This window comes from Lontra canadensis, unplaced genomic scaffold (assembly GCF_010015895.1).
Source record: "Lontra canadensis isolate GAN:19392208 unplaced genomic scaffold, GSC_riverotter_1.0 scaffold116, whole genome shotgun sequence".
NCBI lineage: Eukaryota > Metazoa > Chordata > Mammalia > Carnivora > Mustelidae > Lontra > Lontra canadensis.
In genome coordinates this window covers 1,239,680-1,257,673 of record NW_022631110.1, presented here as the reverse complement: position 1 = coordinate 1,257,673, position 17,994 = coordinate 1,239,680, and the positions used below count along the sequence as shown (strand labels likewise).

The following is a 17,994-nucleotide window of genomic DNA, read 5'->3' as shown; positions in this document are numbered from 1 at the left end:
TCCCCCAGATGATTCCTGCGGGCACAACGTGAGTACCAATGGGCTAACTGACGCTCTGTGCTCTCCTGCCAGGGGCTGCTCCCCGGACAGAACTCTCCTATCAAGGGACCCTTCCTCTCCCAAGGCTCTGGCACCACTGGGCCTCAATGGGCCTCAAGCGGGCAGGCCACTGGCTCTTCACTGCCACATCCAAACACTAAATCTCTCTCCCCTAAAATCTATCTTTCTAAATTTCAGACAGTTCCTTGAACACATGGGGATCTCTTGCATGCCTGCTCCTTGCATTTGCTTTTTCTCTACGGTAATACTCTGAACCCCTCAGCCATCTGAAAAGAAAAATTCTCTTGTTTAAAACTCATTTCACTGGTCACCTTAGCCCTTCCATGAAGCCCTCTTGGTCTAAGCTTAAAAGTACTGATCAAATGCTTCTTCCACAGCACTTTCATCCTACAGTGCTATTTTAGTACACACTGCACTGCCAGTGAGAAGCACTTGCTGTTCCAAGGTAAGCAATTAGTGGAATAAACAGGAAAATCCTGAGCACATTAGTCTACAGGGAGCCCCAATCATCAAATGTGGTGCTAATGTATAACTGAAAAAATTATCCTTTGTACCAAAAAACTTTTTTAAATAAAGATTATTGCCATAAGAAATTTGGCATGAGATCAATACTATTAAAGAGATTTAATTATTGGAGAACCAAACAGGCCCTTAGAGAACTGACATACAGGACAAGCACCAGCTCTGCAGATGGCATTTTCCTCAGTTTATACGCATACCCACAGTGAGCTACTAGTTTAACTCTCATGTTAACACGGCTCCATATAAAACAGTTAACTCTAACTGCTTGTTAGCCATCTGTGTTATAAATCGGTCTTTTTTAAAAAAATTAATAAATAAATGTGTCACTTCTTCGGAGCTGAGCCAAAATACCACGCCCTGGTCCCTAGCCTGTCCCAGGAAAACATGGAACACAAACCGTTTGATTCTTTATATATTCACTTGGTCCCTTTTGATTTTCTCTATAGTATGAAAAATAAAAAGATCTGCTTCTTTGAATTTATTCCTTTTCCTAACTCCAGGGCCCCATTTGTATAATTTACTCCAGATGTCCATATCATACTAGTACTTAGTATTAAGGGCCAGATAAACTGCATTTTATGCTGAACACCTATACTTCATCTCTCTCACTTGATAAAAGTAGAGATATACTTCTAGCATATGTAGAAATGAGCTCTGTATACCTTTGTGGACACATCCGCAAATGTACAAGTGCTTTTCTCTTACATACTTAAAACCTCGAAGGACATCACTGACTAGCCACATAGTTTTTTAAATAGTTGTTCCTTTTTAGGGAACAGAATGTCTTCTTGTTTATTATAATCTAGTCTTAAACATTTATCCATTTATCAAATTAAATAATATGAAAATTTTAAATCCAGGGGTACCTGGGTGGCTCAGTCAGTTAAATGTCTGCCTTTGGCTCAGGTCCTGATTCCCAGGATTCTGGGACTGAGACCCACATCAGGCTCCCTGCTCAGTGGAGAGTTTGCCTTTCCCTCCATGCTTGAGCGAGCTCTCTCTCTCTCTCTCTCTCTCAAATAAATAAATAAATAAATAAAATGTTTTTTTAAAAAAGGAAAATTTAAATCCAAAGCCTTTTTATCTTAATCTCTTCTCACAGCTACTGACAAATTTAAGATTTATATTATACCAACCTTCCTTGTTTCTCCCCTAGGTACTATAGTTTAAGCCTCATTTGGATGTATATATTTTTTTCCAAAGTCAGATCGATTGCCCATATATAACAAGGAACACTCAAGAAAATGTTTAACAGAGCAAAAGAAGAACTCAAAGTGCTTAAGTATGCCGTAATAAAGCTTGCTGTGTGAAGTGGTAAAAATGACCTCATGAGAGAGTAAGCCAGAAGGAAAAGAAAAGCAAATTAAAAAAAAAAAAAGAAAACATGACAACTAGAAATCCGAAGCTAACATATGGTAAACTTCCTTTTTCAGTTTCAACTCTTTTAGGGAAAACTACTGGCCTAAGATACAAAAATTTAACTTTAATCACATAAATAAAGAGGAGGTAACAGATGAAAGCAGTTTGGAAATGTTCTTACCAGTATTTTAAAGCTGGTGGAGAATAACGTTCCCTAACCACCAAGCCCTCAGGGGATTGTGAAGTCTTGTATAAAGAAAGAAAGAAATGGCAAGCTTTACCAAAATTGACCAGGTTTCTTTACTGTAGGACTTCAAATCCTTTAATGAGCCCATATGCACTGTGACTCTCTACAAGCGGGTGCTGAGGTGGCAGCCTGCGATTTTGTCTTATCACAGAACCCTGTTCATCCCTCCCAGAAGATGGCTTTATCACAAGCGGTTTGAGAAAGACTAGAACACACAGATGCCCCACCCACATGGTTAGGTACGCCTCTCCCAGGGCCATCAGGAATGGGGCAGGGCACAACGACTAAATACAGTCCCCTATTCAGCTCCAGGATTTCCTCTGTTGAATGTGTGTGTCCCACTTACAGTGGAGGAAAAGAGAGTAAGTAAGGGAAGGGAAGTGACGAAGGGGTTTTCTGCCTGCATTTGTTACACACCTGTTTCTGTAGCCTGAAATCTCCAAAGTTAGGCAGCTGAGGCGGAGGCTTGGGCTGAGCACTCCGCTCACTGTTACACTGTGATGAGAAATCTGGCAGACGAAGAAGCAACCTCATTCATTAACAGTGACTTGAGAATTCCCAGCTCCCCATCACATCCTTGGTCACTAAGACCCCAAGCAGGCAGGAAGGCCACCTCAAGCAGGTCGTCGGATGAGGACTGCTGATAGCAGCAAGGCATTTCACAAGCAGGAAGTCACTCCTGTTACTTGTACAGGAGAAGATAAGGAGGTTGATCACGAAAGCCCTTTCAGACGGGTCTTCATGCATTCATCCAGGTGGCTCCCAAGCCCTAGTTTAAAACCAGTAGCTAGTAGGTAACTGCCTCCAGAATGCCCACAATTTTGTTGTGACAAAGCCCAGGTCTGCTGTTGGTGCCAATCAGGAGTTTGGTCTCATCTAGGTCCTCCACAGGCGGCACGTGGTGAAAGCCTCACCGGCCAGAGCAGCAGATCACTGTCTCACTGTATACACAGACACTTCAGCTCTGGAGATGGGGAGGGCAGCGACCTTTAGGAGATGGACCTCATCTGGAAGCTGGCTCTACCTATTTACTAGCTATGTCACCTTGGCTGACTTGTTTAACCCCTGTATGCTTCAATTTCCTCACCTGTAAGAAAATAAAGGATATTAACACCTACTTCATAGGATTTTTGTGAAGATTAAATAATGCACTGAAAGCACTTAGCACAACACCTGGTCTACTGCAGATGCTCAAGAAACAGAGCTAATAATGTAAATGAGCAGAAATTATAAGCAGGGAAATGCTTAGGATGGAACTAAAGCTTGCCATTAGATAAACAGCAGGGACTCAATAAATACTTGTTGACTGATTAATCCACAACTTTTAAAGCCAATCCTGGAGTATTAGAAAAGGGGCTCTCACTCGCTTATATGTGATTCAGGAAGAACGGGGCTTTTCCTTGCCCTTCAAACAGAGGAAGGAAAGCAGTACACTGTATCTGGACCTCAAGGTTGAGTGAACGCTAAAGATGATCTAATTCTCTAAAAGAAGGACAAGCAAATGCCCGAAATGGTTTCAGTGACTTAGCAAGTCCTAAGATGTGCCATCTGGAAAAGTATGTTCTGAAGCATCTAGACCAATAAGGTAGAAACTAGGACTGTTAACAGAGAATTTCCCAACATTTTCTGCTGCAAGTTAGAGGGGCTTTAAAGACAGAAAGTCTCTTCAGCAGCAATTAATGAAAGGAAGGATCTGTAGTGCCCTTTACCACACCGCAGATTTGCAGCTTGCTTCTCATTTCCAGCTCTACAAGGAGTGTTGATGAATAAGACCATAGTAGCACATATAAATGAGGCAGAATTAATTCACAAGTGAAACAGATTTTGGTGACACATTCTCCCAAGTCCTGCTGTTTCAGCTTAATGTTCCAAAGAAAATACCAACCTAAAGATAAAGAATGCACTGCAGGCCCAAACTACAGCACGAATACCATGGTGACAACCATTAATTATGAAGAATTAACACAGCTCCTAAAATACTGATGACAATATACACACCCAAACTGTACATACTATATAGAAAAACCATGTCCCCCACCCCCCAACTGAAGAGTCACCCATTCTTCTTCTTTCTCTATCTGAAAACAACATGCAACCCTTGATGGCCAAAGGAGAACCAGTATGCATTGGTTTGGTTGCTTATTGAGGAAACTTTCCCTTTTCCACATGAGGTTGGGGGACTGGACAGATAAGAAGAAATGCAGCTACTCTCTATACTCTCTGTCCAGACGTCATCTTGAGAATGTGACCGGCCAGTTCTGTGGCTACCAACCCTTACAAAGAAAGCACAGTGGTAGGACAACTTTGCTATACCCAACAGTTCACAGAAATCAACTTCTGTTTCCTACCTGTGATGGACAAGGTCTTGGAGGGAGCGCAGGTGGTGGAGGTAACAATCCTGACTTAGTAGCTGAAAAGAAAAACACATACTGTTAAGAATTACCAAAAACACATCGGGTGCTGCACTCAGGGTGGAGTCTGCTTAAGATGGTCTCTTCCCCTCTCCCTCTGCCCCTCCCCACCTCTCAAATAAATATTTTTTTTAAAAAAGAGAGTTACCAAGAACAAAACAAAATACCCTTTCCACTTTTTAACTAAGAATACCAATTGCCCTTAACATTTAACTAGGAATACCAATTGCAGTTAACATGTTTAGGTTATTCAAATCCATCTGAAGGCTTCACTTTTTTTTTTTTAAAGGAGTACATGATATTTCTAATCACTTTTTCATTTTCATCCTACCTACCTCAAATCCAATTATTTATATAGGCTGTTTTGATTAAGACAGTATAAAACAGTAAGGAAAAGACACCCTCTGATCAAAGGACTGGAACCCAGCATGGGAAAGGCAGTCAATCCCTCATTATTCTGATGTTACTTGTTTAGTTTCAAATAATCTAGGCCCTTTGGTTTCTCTAATATGTCTCCCTCTCTCTTGGCCATTACACTACTCATTAGTTCAGCAAGTGGGCTATAGAACGAAGGGAGCCAGAGTCCCCACAGTCAGCTCTGCTGCCCTGTAAGCTACTGGGTCTGACAACAGCGGGGAGGCTGAAAGAGATGGGACTAAATGATGTTGAGGGACACTTCAAAGATCTCAATTTCCTTTTCTCTCCCTGATCCTTATTAGCAGAAATAAAATCTGTTCCTATAATCATCTGGCCCCATTTAAAGGATGTTTTGAACAAAAGTCTCAATCTAATTTTTTTTTAATTTTGTGAGGTACAGAGAACATTTGAATTAAGCCAAGAATGTCTGAGTTGTAACTAAATGAAAATAAACATCTGCTAGTGAATTATAAATAAAGCTCATGATCACGCACAAGAAATAAGTTTATTATCACACACTGGCAAGTTAAACCATATTCTTTACAAAGTCTTTAAAAAGCACACCATGCTCTATTTAACCATACCTAGTTTACTGGTGATTCTGTAATATGTGTGTTAATATTTGGACAATTTTCTGTGACTTAAAAATAAGTCATAGCAATGTGCCAAGAACATGAAAGTTTTTGCAAATCACTTTTGATCTGACCTAGCTAGATCAGACGAGCCAGAAGATGGAGTCTGGGGCTTTCCACAAAGGTAACTGAAGAGTAATTTCATAGAGATTTGCATTCTGAGCCAGTGCACGGATCTGGTACAACCATGTGGGCCCATCAGTGATTTCTCTCAATCTGTCTTTCATTAAAATTTATGAAACACATCAGTGGGTCAAAACTCCAGAGGTGGTGAGACCTTAAAAGCCTTCGATAACAAAGCATATAGCAGCAGAAAAACAAAAGCCTCAGAAATTATCCATCTCAGGGCCATTCTGTACTCCAAAGGTCCTCAGGATTGGGCCTTTAAATTACCGGTTTCTTTAAAAACAAAATTTTTTTAAAAACTACACATGCTTTTACAGCAAAGACCTTGCACCAGAACAAAGTGTGTGTTTTTTTTTTTAAAGATTTTATTTATTTATTTATTTGACAGACAGAGATTACAAGTAGGCAGAGAGGCAGGCAGAGAGAGAGGAGGAAGCAGGCTCCCTGCTGAGCAGAGAGCCCGATGCGGGGCTCGATCCCAGAACCCTGGGATCATGACCCGAGCCGAAGGCAGCAGCTTTAACCCACTGAGCCACCCAGGTGCCCCACAAAGTGTGTTTTTAACAAAAGAGGACTTATTAACAAAAGAGGACTAAGAATTGATAAGCCATTTTATTAACCAAACTTTTGCTTCTAGCAAGAGGGAATAACAAAGATGAGATTTACCCTCCTATTTGAAACAGCCGAAAACAAACACGGTTTTTACATGAAATCACAGTTTTTAGACACGAGACCAAAATGTATAAAACAACAGTTTTCAAGACACTAGGAAATTTGGCAGCAAAAGACAGTGATCCCTGAGAGCGAGGAAACCAACCAGTTGAGTCATATGTCTCTCTCTCCCTGCTTAGTGTGCTCAGATGGAGGATCTGCCTCCAGATGCATGTCTGATTCATTTCATTTTTACTATTTTTTTAATTTAAAAAATGCCTTATTTTTGTAAAAGATGATATGAGGGTGTTTCTCAATATACTTTTGGATAAAATCCTATCACCTATGAATATTCACAGCAATTTGGTTTCTTCTTTTCAGTACCTTTATTTTTGTTTTTTTATCTTACTTACCTGGCTAGCAAATCTACTGTAAAGTTGACTTATAATAATCATATGGACATTGTTATTGTCTCTTGATCTCAAAGGGAAGGCTCTCCTTATTTCAACATTAACTATGATATTTGCTATAGGTTAGTATAGAAACCCTTTACGGGATTATGAAAATTCCCACCTACTATTATTTTGAGATTTTTTTTATAATCTGTTGAGGCATTTTAACCAAAACTGCATGTCCACCCACTGAGAGGATAGTATTTGCCCCTTACAATTAGTTAAAATGATAAGTTAGATTATAAATTCTTAAGTATTAAAACACCCTTGCTAACCTAGGATAATTCCAACCTGGTCAGGTTTTTATACCCGCTAGATTTAGTTGGCTAATACCCTGTTTAGGATTTTTGCCAACTGTATTCATAAGTGAGAGACTGATAAGTGGGTTTCCTTCCACATATGGTTATCTGGTAGGTTTGATACGGCTGGAGAGTGTTGCCCATCTGTACTCTGGAACAGGTGGCTACTGTTGAATGTCAGGTAGAACTTGACAGCAGATGCATCTGGGCTTGGAGCTTTGCTTGAAACAAGATTTTTAATGACTTCATTTCTTTAACTATTACAGGATTATTTAGACTAATTCTTAGGTCAGTTTTGATAAATGATATTTTTCTAGACATTTATTGTCTAAATGTTCATACTTATTGCCATAAAGACATTCCCATGCCCTCCTCTACTCATCTTAATCTCCGTGCACATAACTTTTGTTTTCTACTGCTAATGCTGTTTGTATCATCACTCTAGTTTCCCTTCACTGAGCTTACCTGACATTTTCCCATTTTATTACTCTTTTCAAAAAGCCAGCTTTCCTGAGCCTCTGTATTTTCTGCTTGCTTTGTGTTTCATTAATATCTGTTCATCTCCTTGTATTTTCTCTTTGGGCTTATCCTATTCTTTTTGTAGCTTAAATTACTTGCTTAACTGATTGCATTTCTTCTTTTCTAATGTAAGCCTTTAGTGTTACAAATGGTCTTTCAACTGTCACAGGTTTTGATGTGTTCTCATTCAGTTTTAAAGTCTTCCTAGTTTCCATTACAACCTCTTTTACTATTGATATTACCTTTTGTCTGAAGTTCATCCTTAGAACTTCCTTCATGGATAGTCTGTTAGGACCAGCTTAGTCAGTGTGTGACTGGAAAGTCTTTATTTTACCCTCATTCTTCAAAGAGTATTTCACTGGGTATAGATTCTAGATGGACAGCTATTTTCTCACAGCACGTTAAAAATAGTATTTCGCTGTCTTCTGGCTTCCATTATTGCTGGCGAGAAGTCATGTGTCTATAGAACCATTGTTTTCTCATTAAGTAGTCTGTCTTCTCTCTGGTTGCTTTTGAAATCTCTTTGCAGTGTTCTGCAGTACCGAACTTGACACTGAGTCTGCCTATTTCTTCATCCTCTTTTTCTTTCATAACCTACTGAGCTTCACTAGAGTTTCTGAATCATGTGGCATCCTGTTCACCCTGGGAAATTCTGAGTGGTTCTCCAAATAGTGTCTCTCCAAATATTGCCATTTTCTGTTACCTCTCCTTCTGGGGTTCTTTGTCTCAACTGTGTTGTGTTCTGGATAATTTTCTAAGATCTACTGTTACGTGAACCAATTCCCTCGTCAACTGTGCTTAATGTCCTGTTAATCCAGTCCTCAGGTTTTTTTTTTTAACATTTTATTTATTTATTTGACAGACAAAGATCACAAGCAGGCAGAGAGGCAGGCAGAGAGAGAGGAGGAAGCAGGCTCCCTGCTGAGCAGAGAGCCTGATGTGGGGCTCGATCCCAGGACCCTGGGATCATGACCTGAGCTGAAGGCAGAGCCTTTAACCCACTGAGCCACCCAGGGGCCCCCTCAGGTTTATTTTAATGACTGTTTCCTTTCTAGTTCTATTTGATCTGTTTTCAAATTTTTTTTTCGTTTTTATATTTTCTCGGCTACATTCTCATTTTTTCTGTCTCCTTTTCTTTCAATTCATTAAACATATTTATGTAGTAGTCTGTGTCTGATAATCCTACAGTCTAGGGGCTTCATATTTACCACCCTTTTGTTGCTCCTGCTAGCTCCGTCTCCTTGTGTTCCATTTCCTAGAGTGCTTGGTGACCTGTGACTCCAAATGCACATCCCTTGGAACTTCACCTATAGGAACTGGGCCCTGTGTGCAAAGTGGGTTCCTCCTCTACCGTCTGCCAGAAACCCAAAGGTGCTTATCAACCTGGGATCACTTGAAACTAAAAGCTTGGCTTGATACGTATAGGATTCCCAGTTTCTGCTGTCCTGAATTTTATTAAATGTCCTAAGCAAGACTTTTGAGTCTAGATAGCAGTTTGAATATTTGCACCTAAACTCACTCTTACCTCGTTAACATAATAGTGAAAAGAACTTTTTAAATTTTCTCTGGGAAAATAGATGAGTGGCTGATAGCTAAATGAGCAGTAGAGAAAACAGACAATAACCAAGGTGTACCAAAGAAGCCCCCCAGTTCTCAAGAACTGAGGACATCAAACTCCTCTGGAAGTAAGGATGAAGAAAGCAATAAAATGAGGAAAGCAATAAGAAGTAAAGAAAATGAACTAATCGTGACTCCTATTTCCTACCCTTTAGAAGGGCATACCTTGACCATACCCGTGAAGGTCAGGTTCCAGCTACACCTCATGCAGGTTTGGGCTTCAGGATCCCTGCTCTTGCGGTCCCCTCTGCCTGCAGTGTCCATGCCCTAACCCTACTCCACCTGGATAACTCAGAATATAGTAAGTGTCCAACAAATATCTCTTTGAACTAACATAAAAACTACAGGACCATGATCCATCCCCATGTTGGAAAAAAAATTCATTGAAGCCCTTTAGGAGCAGTTAGATCCTAAGATTTTTCTCTGACATTCTACACATTTTCATCATGTTTCCCACTCCAGCAAAAGGCTAGAAGTATCCTTCTTCTCCAGGGAGGACACCAGGCCCAGATGAAGGCAGGGGGCCATATTGAAAACAGGGGGATCTAGTATATGTATACATTCTGGATGGTGAGACTACCATCCCTCTTCCTCTCTGCTCCCAGACTTTTGTATCCAGAGGTTAAAAGAAGTGCTCCAGGGAAATGGACCAGCAAGAAGGAAGATATAGATACCAACATCAAGAGATCGCCAACAAGATGACCAAATCAGATCATTCCACTACGAAACCCACAGATGGCAAGTCCTATCCATTTATCCATATATTCCAATCAGTTTTTTATGCCCTTTCTTAAACAGAAACAGATGATGAAGTATTATCAGATATCTACATAAAAATTTCTAAAATAGTACAATAGAAAAAAAAAGGTTAATCTCAAAGATACAGATTAGATCCATACTAGGGGAAAATTCTTCAATGTATATTAGTATCATCATAATGATCATTCTGTTTATATTCTAGAACTACTTAAATATTTACTATGTAACAAGCACTGTTTGAGGTACTGTGAAAATATCAGTGAAAAAAAAACAACAACAGGAAAAAAAGCTCTACCCTCACGAAGCTTTATTTTATTTACTAAGAAGATAGCTAATGGGATGGGAATAAGGAGTGAAATTTCTCAAAGTTATCAGGGAAATCCTCAGTAAGAGATAAGAGATGCTATTTGCAAAGATGAAATACTCAAGATGTTGCTGAAAAAAAAAGAATAGTAAAATAATTAAAGAGAAACTGAAAATTAAAAGCATTATAGCAGAGGGGTACCTGGGTGGCTCAGTGGGTTAAGCCACTGTCTTTGGCTCAAGGCATGGTTTCAGGATCCTGGGATTGAGTCCTGCCACACATTGGGCTCTCTGCTCAGCAGGAAGCCCGCTTCCCCCTCTCTCTGCCTGCCTCACTGCCTACTTGTGATCTCTCTCTCTGTCAAATAAATAAATAAATAAATCTTTTTAAAAAACATGATAGTAGAAAGGGAAAGCTTAATAGAAAGATTCAAAGATAATCTAAGGAGATCTTTTTTTAAGGATTTATTTACTTATCTAGGAGGGAGGGGGGAGAGAGAGAGAGAGAGCATGCACATGTGAGTGCAGAGGGGAGAGGCAGAGGGAGAGGAGAGTGAGTCCCAAGCAGATGCCACACTGAGCATAGAGCGCAATGTGGGGCTCAATCCCACGACCCTGAGATCATGACCTGAGCCAAACCAAGAGTGTGCCACCCAGGCACCCAACTAAGGAGATCTTTAAAAAAGCAGGATAATATTCAAATAAAATTCCACAAAAAGAGAGAAAATAGCAGGAAAAAAAATCACATAGTCTAAGAAAACTACCCAGAAATGAAGACTAGGGCTTTCTAAACTAGAAGAGCCCACTGAGTACCCAGAACAATGGAAGAAAACAGACCTCTGGCAAAGCACGTATGAAATTTCAAAATACAGGAGTTAAAAGAGTCTACAAATTTCCAGCAGGGGATGGAAGAGGGAGGACAGGCCACATCCAAAGGATCAAGAGTCCAGACAGTTTCAAACTTTTAATATACCACTGAAAGCTAGACTTCACTGGAGCAATGTCATGAAAATTCTGAAGAAAACGGATTTCCAACCGATGCTTTAATACCCAAATGAGCAGCCAGCTTCATGCTTCAATTGAAGGCATTCTTAGACATTCAGGGGCTTATATTGAGCTCTATGTACCTTCTCCAAGAAAGCTACTCAAGGATGTGTTCTACCAAAGCAAGAGAGTAAACCAAGAAAGAGCAAGGCACAGGATAAAGGAGTTCCAACATGGAAGAAGAAAAGAATCGTTGGATGACAGAGAAGGGAAATGCCATGATGAGAACTATGTATCCGGCATGGAAGACAATCACTCTACATTTCTTCAAACAGATGAAACCAATACCTGTGTCAGAATTTCAAGAGGAACTTTAGAAAATTGAGGCAGTCTACAGTTGCTTGAAAAACATTGAAAAGAAACAAGCTGATTATGCACTCCGGGGCCAACAAAAATCCGTGCAGGTAGGAAAAGTAAATAATTTACTATACGGCTTACATAGCCGTAAGAATAATATAAACACTAAATACTGATCTAACCCAAATTCTACGAACTGTATTGAGAGGGTGAAGGAGGAGAAAAGGTGCTAGAAGGGGAAGGCAGCAGATGATGACTAAAACTGAAAGGTCAACAAGAGGTTATATAAATACGTTATTTTAAAATGTGAGATAGCAAAAGTATTAAGCAAGTCTGTCGCAGAGAGTATTCTCGCAAGTCTTGAGCAGTATCAGTGGTCTCGGAGGCGCTCCCCAAACTCCAGTTTGTTCCAGCATTTCAGCATGGAGGCCCGGGCCTCTCCTCTCCACCATACCAGGCCATCAGCTGTGATTAGTCACTTTTCCAGCTCTCTCCCCTCTCTTTCCAGAAGTCCCATCCACTGACGCTCAGTCAAGAGAAGCCAAAACTAAAAGTACCCACCCACTTCACTTCACTTGAGATCTGGAGTTTCAGAAAGAAATCTCAATATTTGCCTACGCACACACATGGCTTCTAGGAGGAGGCAGGCAGCATCACGCCTCGGGTTTTCCCTTAGCTGCTACTCTCTCAAAAAAAGAAAAAAAAAATGACATTAGCTCACGCATCTTTCCTTATTTGGTTTCTGCTGAAAAATCTCTTCTATGTGTTCATGACTCTTCCTTTAACAGTAGGTGATACTAATCTAGCTTCATTCTACCAAGTTTATGTCTGATTCATATTTTTACTTCCCAGAGCATCTAAACACACTGCCTTGGATGTATTAAGTATTCACATGGTGAATTTAGTAAAATATCTCCTCTTATAAAATAGTTCCAGTCCATTCATAATTTTATTTTTATTTTTTTCCATTCATGATTTTAAAGTGGATTCAAATATTTTATCCAGCATGCTCTAATCAATTTAAAAAAGAGAAAGGGGCGCTGAGTGGCTCAGTCAGTTAAGCATCTGTCTTCAGCTCAGGTCATGATCCCAGGGTCCTGGGATGGAGCCCGCATCCAGCCCACATCAGGCTCCCTGCTCAGTGGGGAGTCTGCTTCTCCCTCTCCGTCTGCCTGCTGCTCCTCCTACTTGTACTTACTTTCTGTCAAAGGAATAAATAAAATCTTTAAAAAATAAAATTAAAAAGAGAAAAAGTATACCTTCATGCAAAGCAAAACTGAAAAACCACTTTGGCTGAGTAATCTAGTGTACACATGCAAAAGATGAAAACATTCCTACAACAGTAACACCTGCTTTCCTAGAAGGAAAGAGAAGGAAAGAAGAGGGGAGGAAAACACCTTTGATGCATACATTGAAAGCTTTACCATACATGTGAAGCAATCGCAGATTTATTCCTAAGTCTCACGTTAATAAGGTAGAATACCAGATATCAGCAAAGTTCTGTAAAATCAGAAAATTTTGTAAATGTAATCAGGGAAAAAATAATAGATACCCAAATCCTGAAAACCAGATGTAAAAGTTCATGAAAGAAACTGCCATTTAATCCTAAACTCAGAAAATACAGTAACAGTAACAGAAAATACAGTAACAGTAACAGAAAATACAGTAACAGGTGTTTATTAAATTTATTGAAAGATGTGCATTTTCTAGCACCGATCTGCTGATTCTCAGGCTCCTGGTATCTTCATCCAAAACTTCAACCTCTTAGATTTTTTTATCTTTTCATTTTATTATGCTTAGAAATTTCCAGACAAAATATTATCCATATATGTGACTGTCTATACTAATTTCCCTCAGATCTTTACAAAGCCCAAAATCAATGATTTAATGAAAATATGTTCCAAATTACTACGTAGAAATAAAACAGCCAATGTGGCAACTGAAAGCTGCAAGGAACAGAAAGCCAATTCTTTGGGGGAGAGAACCTTGAAATAACTTCAGCTGTGAAAAGGCCTCCCATCCCCCCAAACTATGAATATTTTATGAAGAAAATAAAAGCATTCAAATGCCAAAGGAAAAAAAAAACACTTAAAGGATGGAAAATGTTGAAGGGAGCCTGCCAGTGGGACCTGCACTTTTAAGTATCAATCAAGTAGAGAGTTAGCCATATGCAAAGCTTCCAGGATTTCGTCAGTGAGGACCATTCTTCTTCTTGGCAAGTTCATTAAAATGGTGATTTCTTTGTAATAGAAAATGTACTTTCTTTCCTTACTACTCACAAAAGCATGTGTGAGCCTATGCCTATCCCCTAATCACCCAGTTACACACAGTGATGGGTTCATATGTCATATACACCTACAAATATGATAAAATGTTTGCCAGGAGTAGTTTTCCAAAAAGAGCTGCTTCGATCCCCTGATAATGCCCCACTTCCCTCCGCCAAACACACAACCTCATTAAATTCTCTGTTAAACATAACAATTATTTTTTACCAGTTAAAAGACAGGAATTTACACACGACTTGGAATTGTTCACCAGGGAAAATATTAATGACTGAGTTTAGAAAAGTAATGAGATCAAATTCAATTCTTCCACTTCGCAGATGAGAAAATTAAGGCCTGGGGAAGTAAAATGACATCACCCAAGCTACTATGAGGCAGCAATCAGTATCACATTTTGAAGCTACAGGACAGGTAATGGTAAAGAGCAAAAAAGGGCACTGAGATAGGGGATAAAGGGCTGGACAGGTGTTATTGTATGTCCAGGGAATAAGCATGTCAGAAGGCTGAAAGTAAGAAAAGTATTGCAACTTCAAGGAACTAAAATGATGCTTCTGAATATGCTACATGCCACATACTCAAATAAATGAGTAGATGCTAGACACTATCTTAAAATATGCCACTGTAGCAAATCTTTAGCCTTCTAAGTCACGTGATTATCTCTTCACAAGACTACACATGACCGCCTTGCTTTAAAAAATATTCAGTGTAGGGGCGCCTGGGTGGCTCAGTGGGTTAAGCCTCTGCCTTCGGCTCAGGTCATGATCTCGGGGTCCTGGGATCAAGCCCCGCATGGGGCTCTCTACTCAGCAGGGAGCCTGCTTCTCCCCCTCTCTCTGCCTGCCTCTCTGCCTACTTGTGATCTCTGTCAAATAAATAAATAAATAAATCTTTAAAAAAAAAAATATTCAGTGTAGTACTACCATAAGGACATAGAGATCAACAAACAGAACAGAGAGCCCAGAAAGAAACCCTTAAATTTACAGTCAAGTGATTTTCAACAAAGGTGCCACGGCAACTCAATAGGAGTTTTTTTCAACATGCAGGGCTGAAACAACTGGATATCCGCATATAAAGAAATGAACTTAGACCCTCAGCTCACACTACAAACAAAATTTAAAGAAAAATGGATTCAAGACATGAATATAAGAGCTAACATTGTAGTATTTTTAGAAATAAATAACAGAAAAGCTTCAAGACATTAGGTTAGGCAAAGATTTCTTAGATGTGACACCAAAAGAACATTTTAAACAGGAAAGAATTCATAAACTGTACTTCATTGAAATGCAAAACTTTTTTGCTTCAAAATACACCACTAAGAAAATGGAAAGACAAGACACAGAATGGGAAGAAAATATTTGCAAATTACACATCTGATAAAGACCTTGTATCCAGAATACACTAAGAACTCCCGAATACACACTCAACAATAAAAAGGTGAACACCATCCCCCCCCCGCAAAAAAGAAGACAAACACCCAATTTAAAAGTGGGCAAATGATTTCAGTAGGCATTTCATCAAAGAAAACATAGAAATCATTAATAAGCACATGAAAAGATGCTCAACATCATTAGTCATCAGGGAAACAAATCAAAACCACAACAAAAAACCACTTCACACCCAGCAGGATAGCTATAATTTTTTAAAAAATAGTAAGCATTGGTAAAAATGGGAAGAAACAGTAACCCTTGCACACTGCTGGTGAAAATGTAAAATAGTATGGACACTTTAGAAAACAGTTCAGCAGTTTCTTAAAGTTACCATACACCCAGTAATTCCACTCCTAGGTCCTATGCCAAGAGAAATGAAAACATATGTCCCACAAAGACCTGTATGTAAGTGTTCATGGTAGCATTATTCCTAACAGGCAAAAAGTATAAACAACTGAGGTGTCCATGAAACTGAAGACTGGAGAGACAACATGTGGTACGTACATACAGTGGAACACTATTCCACAATTAAAAAATGAAATACTGATACATGCTACAACTTAGATGAACCTCGAAAACATCACATAAAGTTTAGCATGCCAGACACAAAGACCCCATATTTATGATTTCATTTATACGACATTTCCAGAAACGCCAATCTATAGAAACAGGAGGTAGATGACTGGTTGTCGGGAGCTGGGCATGGGGACTGACTGTACTCCTGGGGTGCTGAAAATGTTCTGAAACTGGATTATGGTGACAGCACAATTTGATAAATTTACTGTCAGTCACTGAGTTGTACATTTAAAATGGATGAACTTTATGGTCTGAAAATTATACCTCAATAGTTTTTTTTTCAAGCTAAGGGTGGGGGAAAAAGTATAATTAATCATATGGGAGAGGGAACACAGATGAAACAAAATGGGCCATAGTTGATCACTGTTGAGGCCAGGGATTCAGTATACGATTCCTTTCCTTTTTTGTAGATATTTAACACAACAATTTGAATAACAATTTATATTCATAACAATTTTCGATCATCAAAAAAAATAAATTCCTAAGATCTCCCAGTATTTATGAAGGCAAAACTTTCTTTCCTGTCTCCCTAAAGAACCTCAGGGAAATTGGTCCAATACTGTAAATCACATAAATGAAAACACAGAAAAACAATATTAGTTTCTTGCATATTGGGCCCCATATCTATTCTTTAATATATCTTTTAACTTCAGATGAATTACCGCCTGTAGAAAAATAGTAAGGTGTGCCCCCCAAGTTAAATTAATATAGATTGCTTTCTCTGATACCAAATCTGTTGTAACAATAACTTGAACAAAGAGGATTCCGATGGAGAACAAAGCAATTGCTTTGTTCCTGGATCTCAGTCTCATCTCCTGTAATATGTGAGAGGTGGCCAAGATGTCATGTATGTTGTCTTTTAGCACTGACACTCTATGATTTTAGAATTTGCCATTTTTTTCTAGTAACTCCTTCTTCTTGCACCACAGGATATGTCATACAGGTTAACGAGGTCCCAGACACAGACCTAGGCAGAGTTAAGCAACAAAAATGCATGAGAATTGACTTTGGTTAAGGTCAAGTTTCATTTCTCTTATTACTTTTACATGAATGTGTTACTCCTAATCATTTTACTATGAAACTCTGTAGGTTGGTTAAAAATGTTTATGTGTGTGTGTCTTCAATGGGAGGCAAGCAAGCAACTTGGAAAAAGATTCTATTATCTTGGTAGGGTCTCTTTTCTACCACGAATTTGAAAAATGTGACATATAGTCAAACCAACATCTAAGTCTGAAACGCTTCAAAGTGAGTTTGTGATGAACAACTACCCCACACCAGTGTCTCAGTCACTCTACCTTTTGCAATCTGGATTAACCCTACCACTCCAATGAACTGTTCTAACGCTTCCTAGGAACATGGTTTGAGAACTCCTTCTCCCCTAGCCTCCATTCTTTTTGGTCAGTCGGCAAACCTTAGACTTCTGGTCTCCACTTATTCCTGAAATACACTCCTCCCTGAGCATTCCAGGCATTGGGGCTTGTCCCTTACTGAATTCATGTGTTCTCATGGTTTTACGTCTAGCTGTTAAGACAACGGAATTTGGTGTTTACATTGAAAGGCCTGAAAAGTTTGAAATAGGGAAGTAACATCATAGCTGAGCTTAAGAAAATTAATCCTGCCGCTCTATGAAGGAAAGAACAAAGCAAGCAAATCAGACAGGAGATTACTATAGTAGTCTTCAAGGCAAATGGTAGTAAGAAGTGAACCAAGGCAGGTATCAAAGAAAAATCAACAGAATTTGGCTCCAAAAATTATATCCATCCTTTTCAAAGGCTAGCTCAATAGCCTGTACAACCACTCCAATATATCTACAGATCATCCTAGTTAGAAACCTTCCAGACACAGCACCGTTCTCACATATAACTGTTAACACTGATTAGCAGAAAGTGAGGCCATATCCATATTCCTCTTACAATTCTCCACAGTACCTAGTACACAATGAGTATTAAATAAATATTGGTTAAATGAAAGGACACTTTTGCCACTCACCATTA

The 17,994-nt window shown here is 39.2% G+C and overlaps 1 protein-coding gene across 7 annotated transcripts in view; it reads right to left on the bottom strand.

The window, feature by feature from the left end:
* REPS2 (RALBP1 associated Eps domain containing 2) overlaps positions 1 to 17,994 on the bottom strand; it is a 215,280-nt gene that overhangs the window by 53,107 nt on the left and 144,179 nt on the right. For all 7 annotated transcript variants that reach the window (XM_032840750.1, XM_032840754.1, XM_032840753.1 and 4 more), the window contains one exon: positions 4,537 to 4,598. In XM_032840750.1, the coding sequence (XP_032696641.1) occupies positions 4,537 to 4,598 (62 nt within the window). The remainder of the gene's footprint in view (positions 1 to 4,536; positions 4,599 to 17,994) is intronic.